This window comes from Myotis davidii, unplaced genomic scaffold (genome assembly GCF_000327345.1).
Source record: "Myotis davidii unplaced genomic scaffold, ASM32734v1 scaffold77, whole genome shotgun sequence".
Taxonomy (NCBI): Eukaryota; Metazoa; Chordata; class Mammalia; order Chiroptera; family Vespertilionidae; genus Myotis; species Myotis davidii.
The window spans coordinates 6,672,047-6,681,243 of NW_006289713.1; the positions used below are offsets into that span (position 1 = coordinate 6,672,047).

Genomic DNA, 9,197 nt, shown 5'->3' on the forward strand with positions numbered 1-9,197 from the left:
ACCCTCCCCGGCCTTCCCGCTGTAGTTTGACAGTCTGTTCGATGTGGGCTGAAACTCTTAAACCAGGCGGTAAAAGTAGGGAGTAAGAGACAGGACTTGAGCCCAGGACTTTCTGACTCTACCATCTCATTTTTCTAGCCTTCTAGAGTTCTCTGAGTTGTCTGCGTTTAGAGCAGGATTGCTCACCAGCAGCACCCCTGGCATTTTGGGTCAGCTAATCCTTTGTTGTTCTGGGGGTATTGTGTGCCCTGTACATTGCAGGATGTTGAGTAGCTTCTCTGACTTCCACCCAGGAGATGCCAGCAGCATCCCCCACTCAGCTGGGACAACCAAAAATACCTCCAGACACTGCCAAGCATCTCCTGGGGTGGTGGGGGTACGGAGGCCACTCTCAGTGGAGAACTGCTGGCTTTAGAGGATCCAGAGACATTGCCGAGGATTCTGCTCACTTGTTCTTCATGGATGAATTTGTTTTCCTTTGGGCCATTTCTTGAGAATCTTTCTCTGTACATATTGAGATTGAAGGGTGATGTATGAGTTTCCTAGGGCTGCTGTAACAAGGCAGCACAAAGTGGGCAGCGTAAAACAGCAGAAATTTATTGTCTCACAGCTTTGGAGGCCAGAAACCTGAGATCAACGTGTCAGCAGGGTTAGTTCCTTTTGAGGATTCTGAGAAGAATCTGTTCTGCTCCTCTATCTCAGTGTCTGGTTAACAGCTGGTAATTCTTGAGGCTCCTTAGCTTTGTAGATGTTCCATAGCTTGTAGACATTTCTTAGCTTGTGTCACTCCAATCTTCACTTCCATCTTCCCGTGGCCTTCAGCCTGTGTGTGTTTCTCTATTCTTCTTATGAAGTTGGGGCCTACCCTCTGCAGTATGACCTTATCCAAACTAATTATATCTACAAAGATCCTGTTTCCACATAGGGCCACATTCTGAAGTTCTGGGGGTTAGGACTTCAACATGTCTTTTTTGGGGGACACAATTCAACCAGTTGGTAAAGGCATACCACTTTAAATTTGTATCATAGTTGGTATTTTATAAAGTGTTGACAAGAAGCTCAAGTCATTTATTTAGCTAGTGAGTAGTCAATACCGGGTGGGATTTCAGGCCTTTTCACTTTGGACCCCAAACACCAGGGCTATCATACCCAGCATAGAAGTCTGGACACCCTCACCCAGATTTCTAGCCACATCTGACTTACGGCTGTGAGCAGCACAGAACACGAATAGGTAGGGGTGTGTGTGTGTGTGTGTGTGTGTGTGTGTGTGTGTGCGTGTTTCTGGCAGGAGACTTGAAGGCTTTTTATCCAAATAAAGTTTTCTTTACATAAACAGCAGGCAAACTTGACACGTTTTTTAGTGGATACTTTTTTTTGGCACTTAGAAAGACAGCACACCCTCTCTGCGTGGAGACCGAGGTCGTTTAAACAGCTGCTGTACCCAAAAGCTTCACTAATTTATAGTCACGGCTGATATACTTGCTTTGTAGGGTTGACACACTGGCCCTAACTGAATATTGTTCCATTAACAAAACTATTGTATTATGTGTAAGGCACTAGTAATTAACCTTTAAAACTTGGGTTTTGAACAACCCTCGTTTTAAACCTTTAAGTGTCATAGTTGTCGTATCTTCTCTGAGCATTTTTTTTATAGCTCTTTCTAGACTAATTGTGTAACTGAAGTAATTCTCTTTTCCCCTTTCAAGACGGCTTGGTTTTACATGAGCTTAATGTGGTACTTTCCTAATTGTTCTTTGGTTCAGCTGGGCCATTCTCTCCACACTCCTGCCTTCCCAGACCTGCACGAAGGGAGGTATTAGCGTACACATGTGTCTACACTGCGATGAATGTTCTGTGTTTGCCTTGCGTGGGCCGAGAAGGAATGATCATCACCGAGCCTCATAGAACTTCAATTCCCCCTTTCCCTAGTTGCACCTGCCATGACCCAGCCCTGGTCTGAGCTGAGGCTCACCTGGTTTTCTGCCAGGTTGCAGGGGTGGCACGACAGCAGCCTCAGAATATGATGCCTCGTTCTCCTAGTGGCCTGGGCTGCATTTGCCCTCAGCCCTTAGTGGACGTTTCATATACCTTTCCAGTCTCTTCAAACCTATAAATAAAAATATGTAAAACATCTGGCCCACAGGAGGCACTTATTAAATATTAGCATCCTTTCCTTCCTCTTGTTAAGGATCTCACTAATCTTGCTGTCTATTTTATCTACCTATTATCTATCTATCTATCTATCACCTATCATCACCATCATCATCAATCTATCATTAATCTAATCTATCATCTATCTGTTTTTCCAAACCAGAGGGATTTGACTGTTATGAAGAGGAAAGGAAAAGAGTTAATTATCAGGTAGGCAGCCCTTGCTTTTAGTCTTGGTGTTTAGACATTCTAGTCCAACCAAGCACCATTTGAAAAAATAATCCTTTGCCCTGTCACTGTTTCAGCTGTACTACAGGTGGTCTAAGACCAAGTACACACGTTAAAATCCCAGACAACCTTTATTTGAATATTTTACAAACAAGTTACAAATTTCTTTGCAACCACAGAATAAATCAAATGTTAATTTACAGCTGGGAAACTGTAAGCAGTTGAGCAACGAGGGCCCAAAGGAACTGCATATGCAATAGAATTAAATATTTTTAAACGACAAACTTTTATCCCTTTTGTGTGTTTCTGGAAAAAACTCATTTAAAATTTGTGCATATTTTTATCTTGGGGTAATAATATCTTTATTTTAGTGTTAATATTGAACACCAGGACAGTATGGATATGTGCATGACAATACATAATTTTTTCACATAGCCTTTGCTTCATACTCTTTAATAACCTGGATAAAGAATAACTGTGTTACTTTCTAAAGAAAGCGCTTTAAAAATATCAGAAAATGGGAAAATTTTCAGCATATACTAATAATGCTTCTCTAGCCACTTTCTCAAAGGTTCAGAGCTTCATAGTGAAAATTGTTGTGGTCTAGCTATACCCATTGCTTCTCAGCCAGCACTTGGGGCAAATAAAATGGCTCCAAAGCTTATCAAGCTCAGTAACCCTCCAACCACTGATGCTCTGACAAGGATGCATGAGTGATAGGAAGATGCTCCTGCCTACTGAATGTGATGAGTATCTAAATTATTTCTGCTTAAAGTATAGACTTATTCTTAATTTATGGAATTAAAGTTCTCACCGGAAATCCTTGTTCGTGCATTCATTCCTGCCATTCTTTTTGTCTCTACATATTTTGTATATGCTTTTATATAAACACAGAAACTATAGAATTTTTTCAGTTGTCAGCTAATCTATTACCAATAGGAAATATAATAAAAGTAACATAGCACAATAATTATTAATTGCTTTAGATGAATAATCGTGAAAGTACCTATCATTATATTTTGAGACAAATCTTAACAGCCAGGTAAGAAGTGAAGACGGGGTGCATCACCCTTGTGAAGGGTGTAGCCAGATTATGGTTGTTATAGCGGTTCTCAACCTGTGGGTCGCCAACAATGAAAATACATCCCGCATATCAGATATTTACATTACGATTCATAACAGTAGCAAAATTACAGTTATGAAGTAGCAATGAAAATAATTTTTATGATTGGGGGTCACCAGAACATGAGGAACTGTATTAAAGGGTTGTGGCATTAGGAAGGTTGAGAACCACTGAATAGTAGGTAAACAAAAGGGATGTGTTCTTTCTCAGTGCTCATGTTTCTGTTGATGTTATTTATCTGTTGATTCAAGCTTAAGTCAGCTACACATAGATAGATTAATGTGCTACGTTTACAGAATCAGAGATTGGCCCTGGGTGGTTCGGCTCAGTTGGTTGGGCATCTTGTGCACCAAATGGTTGCCAGTTTGATTCCAGGTCAGGGCACATGCCCGGGTTTTGGGCTAGATCCCCAGTAGAGGGCATGCTGGAGAGAGCAGATAGATGTTTCTTTCTCCCTTTCTCTCTCAAAAAGAAAATCAATAAAAAGAAATCAGAAACTGCTCAAAGATCTTTCGGAATTTGTCTACAGCTGAGCACAGTACCCACTCTTGGAGCTCTCACATCACTTCTTCCCCCAACTTTCCCTTCCCTCAGTTGGTTTGGCTGTGACTGGGTCCTGGGGAGGACATTTTCTGCTTTTCTTTTGGAGAACTGAGATATCTAATTTATCTGGTAGAAGCCCCTCATGTACACACTAATAAGTCATGGAAAGGAAGGGAGGAAATACTTAGAAAATGATAATATCTTGTATGGGGCAAAGTTTCTAAGGTTCCAATATTAATTTAGAATAGTGTTAACAGTTCTTAGTAGAAAGTTCTCAGAATTAAAGAAACACAGAAGGTCTGGTTAGTTGGTCTGGATAGACAGTCATGCTAATTGGGGCTCAGATGAGGGTTTCCTGGTCTGAAGTGGCACTTTCTCTGGTTTCGCCGCAGAGTTGGCAGGGGCCCTGAGCTAGAGTGGGAACGACATGAGCCCTGGATTCTGGTTCTGAAGGCCACTCACCGCGGGCCACCCATTAGATTTTACTGAGCCTTGGCTTTCATCATCTGTAAGTTAGAGAAGAAAATAGCACTTGCCTCACAGGCTGTTGTAAAAATTCAGTGAGTTAATAGGTATAAAGGATTTTGCACAGTGTGGGCACCATACCAAGCAATTAATAAAATAAGCAATTAATTAATAAATGTAAACTATCACCATCATCATCATCACCATCATCATTAACTGCATTTTTGTACCTTGTTTGTACACGCCAAGAGGACTGTAGACTCTCTCCTTCAGAATCACGTGGACAGTTTGTGTGTTGGCACAGCTGCTCTAAACCCAGCATCCAGCAGACTCAGGTTAATACTTAATAGTTGCCACATCTTTAAATCGATACCCAATGTATTTATTTTGGATGAAATGCAATCTTATCTATTTCAAGAGTTTGATAGTAGATGGTTATTTCATTGAACAGAAGGTTTTAAATGACATTTTGAAATTCTGGGATAAGTTATCAAAATTTTTAAAAATGTTCTTTAAGAATCAAAGTCCTATTTGCTACCTACCATGTAATGGAGCTGGATTTATTTTGTGAGGACGTTCAAATCTGCAAGTGTTGGCTGAGAGTCATGCAGGCACGTCCTCCTGAAATGACCTTCTATGGAGAGAGCTGGCAGTATTGAGGTAACTTTTATCAAAATTAGAAAACGTTTGCACGTTCTTGTTAAAACATACACATGAAATAATTTATCATATGTAAAATGTGGGAAATGTCATTTTCAATGAATTAAGGTGGTTGTTGTGTTTAAAAAGCCAAGGAGGTATGACTGTTCACTCAATGGAAACAAAGCCTTCACCTCGTGGTCAGTCATCGGGAAAAGCAATTTCTGGCTTTTACTTGACTTTCTTTTTCCAATAACTTGGGTTACAATTAAATGCATTGATAATAATGACATAGTGTTTGCAATAGACTTTTACTTTCAGTAAACAAGGTAAATGCTTTCTAGCAAGTAAACAGCATCCTATAATTCAGGACATGCTACACGTTGGCTTCTAAGACTTGGTCTTTGTTTTGTGTGTGTGTGTGTGTGTGTGTGTGTGTGTGTGTGTTTAAGACAAATTCTGTTTATTTTAAAGTATTTCAGGGTTTTAAGTGTAGATTTTAATTTATTCTGGGTGATTTTTATGCAAACTTTGAACATGGGTTTCTTAATCACTAATATATTTAGTGTAGAGCCCTTATAAGTTGGAATATACAGAATTAATGACTCTAGCTGTTCAAATGAAAATGTATTTATGTGATTAGGATATTTGTCCTCAGCAGAATTAAAACAGATTAATTGATCAGTTGAATGAATTATATTAAAGAAGAGTTTACTTTTTTTTAAGAACAACAGAACTATCTCTGTCCTGGTAAGAACTCTGGGGACAGGGAGTGTACTTAAATAGAGGCGAATTAGGGCACATTGAACTTGTAATGAAGTATGCACTTCACTCCCATTTCTCCGTGTTCTAGGCTAAGTAAAGCCACTGGCTTGATTTCTGTTTTTCAAGAGAAAAATACCCATTTTCAAAACAGGAGTGCCTCCTGGCTTGAGAGAGAAGAGGAGGCCTCACTTGCTCACTTGAGGGAGCGGGTCCCTGGCCTTGGTATTTCTTCCGGGGGCCGGCCCAGGCTCATGCAGGAGGGTGAGCTTTCGGGTTCTCAGTTAGCCTCTGGGTCAGGCTGCCAAGCACCTGGCCACCTGAGGACGGTCCTCGCAGGGTCACCATTCTCCCCCTGCCTCTAGGGAAGAGGGGAGTGAGTCCAACAGGGGGAAGGAGGCTGTGCCCTCTAAAGCCAGAAGAGGAAGTTCCGTCAAGTGTGAATGCACATCCCCCACCCTAAGCCTGCACGCGCACTCGTGGCGAACTATTAGGTCATATTCGGGGCACGTGGCATCTCCTGACTGAGCAACAGGAATTGTTCCAGAGAAAGAACACCCATGTCCTGGGACTGTAGGCAGATGGTTGGGACTGCGTGTCAGGCATCATCAAATTGAGGGTGATCTTGCTCCTCTGTAAGTATGCAATCATCTTCACAGTGGATTGTGAAATGCCCACATCATTCATTACGGTAAGACGAGTGGGTGGCCTGAGCTGTGGGGGGTGCTTCTGGCTTCATGGACTCACTCACCTAATGAGGGATGTACGGGAAGCCCACAAAGCCAAAAATGGGAACTTGCACTAAGACAAGACTCAGCATTAGTGACGGTAAGTAGACACAACATAGAAACCAGAGAAAAGCTGTTGTCCAGCAGTTTTAACCACCAATACCCATTTATTTCAATGGAGAAAAAAAAAATCTCTGCATTCTATATGCTCCAAAAGATTTACTGTTGAAACAAATACAATATATGGAACTCTATCTGTATAATTTTACTACAGTAAAGACAACATATGACTTCTACTTCCTACAGAAGGCGAACGGAAAAGCACAGATGCCAACAGAGACTGCATAAGAAAGCGTGTGTGCGTGTGTGGTTAAAACCTTCAGTGAGCAACTGCATTAAAATGTGCTAAGACACTGACCCTAGTTTGTGGCGAGCTCTAGTAAAAAGCCACGGGCTGTCACTAGTTTTATCTGATAGAAAAATTTGGTGTGAGCTTGGATGGTTCATTTACAGTTTATCGACAAGAAGATAATCTTAGTACAAGCACTAACTTTCCTCTTACGCTGACATGCTCACAGAATCAAAATCAATTACGTTTCAAACATAACGAACGTCTTTTATTTGTAGGTTTGCAAACAACTGTAGTCGATTCACACAAAAGGGTACTTTTAAAACTACCTGTATTTACTCTATTTTATGCAGGTATATGAAACAAACGGCGTGTATGCGCGTAAGTGTATGTCTATACATGTGGGCATATACTAGTATATGTATACACGTGGTATCTGTCAGCCTCTTCATATGCACGTGTGACCTCCAGGATGACACTTGCAATCGCAAATGTACCAAGGAGGGAGGGGTTCTCTGCCATGATCCGTGTCCCCATAAGAACTACGTCCAGAGGGGGACTGTGGATTTAGGACACGTACAAATGCAGACAGGTGCCCAGGGACGAATATTTCAGCCCTTTGCTCGGCATTTGATGGTAACATTTCCTGCTCTGCTCCCCACCACTTTTGCTCAGGATCTCGGCATATGATGGCAGTGAAAACTGGGTGTAGCCCTCAGGTGAAGAGAAAGGTGTCTCTCTCTCTCTCTCTCTCTCTCCTGACCTGCCTGCTGGTCGTGGCAGCATCCAGATCGAATGGGACGGTGGGGAAGCATCAGCTCTGGTCTGCGCTAATGCCCAGCTTGCTGCTGAGGTCCTGATGCAGGGGTGGCGGGGGGGATGGAGGGTCAGCTGCCGGCCTCCATCCCTTTTTGTTTGGCCTCTCAAGGGAGAATGACACACCAAAACTGGGCTGTCCTATCTCATCTCGCTCTATAAATACTGATATGTACACGCACAGATACTCATACATATACAGATACTAACCCACAGACACAGCTGGAGGTGTGGACTGCTGACTAGCAATGTGGCAACACATCAGAAAAAGTAGTCATTGTTCCTGCTCCCGGAGGGCACGTGAAATGCCATGATCTTGAAACACTCAGGGGAAATTCAGAGAATCCCATTAATCAAAGGAGAAAGGAAGATGCGGTCAAAATGGTGAAGTACAGACTAAGTGAAATGGCAAAGAAAAGGAAAATCTGGAGCAATTGAGGCCTAGTTGTGAAGTTCGAAAGCTGTAAACGGCAATCTTCCGATTTGGATTTTTTTTCCTGTTGCTATGGAAACTTGGTAGTCAAGCGTCAGACGTCAGGAGTTCTCACAGACCTGAATGGCAAAGATTCAGAGTTTAAGTCAAGGAATATTGCAACTCGGTTCAAAACATGTTAGCTGAATGCTAGATACATGACTGACAGGCTGTAATAAACGCATTTGTAAACATTGCACTACCTTTGGAAAAATTCTTTTTTCTTAAGCATAGCATTTGAAGAGAGAAGGAACAGTTCTGCTGGTTTATGCCTTAAAAAGCCGGACTTCTCCGAAAGTGCTCGATGCCAAACATCTCACTTCAGACCACCAGCAGCTATTAGAACCTCTGCTACCATCGAGCCCTATCTCTTAAAATCAGCCCAGAGTTTGGCTATTTTATCAACAAGGTGACTTGGTAGATTAGAGATTGATGATTGTCCTAGTCCTAGATATTCTTTTTGGTCATGGACAAGAGCTAGATACCTATTGGTATGTGAGTTTCCTGTGGCGGCTGTAACAAATGACGTCCAAAAAGGGTCTTACGGGGCTAAAATCGAGGTATGGGCAGGGCTGTGTTCCTTCCGGAGGCCCAGGGGAGAACCACTCCCTTGACTTTTCCAGCTTCCAGATGCTGCCTGCGTTTGGCTCACGGCCACTTCAGCCACCTTCATCCCTGAACTGTCTCATCAAAGTTCACTGAAGTTGCCAAAGGTGTGGTTATTCTTGAGGTTGCACACTAGCCCAGGGTCTTCCATTCTGCCTGATAACAGCATGAGTGGAAATAGCTTGCTCTCTGACATTTTTGCTTAATTATTATTATGTCTTGAATTTGTATAGGGAATTGGTACCACCAAATCTTTAGTTAACATCAAAGAGATAAAAGTGTGGAAAGGTTAAGCTAGGAGGTAACATAAGTGTA

At 42.0% G+C, this 9,197-nt stretch overlaps 1 protein-coding gene across 1 annotated transcript in view; it reads right to left on the minus strand.

Annotated features, from left to right (window-relative positions):
- Positions 1–6,775: 6,775 nt before the first annotated feature.
- Positions 6,776–9,197, minus strand: part of CDH13 (cadherin 13) — a 1,006,079-nt gene continuing 1,003,657 nt past the window's right edge. Inside the window, exon 14 of the mRNA XM_006762254.2 lies at positions 6,776–8,356. Within this exon, the coding sequence (XP_006762317.1) occupies positions 8,349–8,356 (8 nt within the window). The 3' untranslated portion in view covers positions 6,776–8,348. The remainder of the gene's footprint in view (positions 8,357–9,197) is intronic.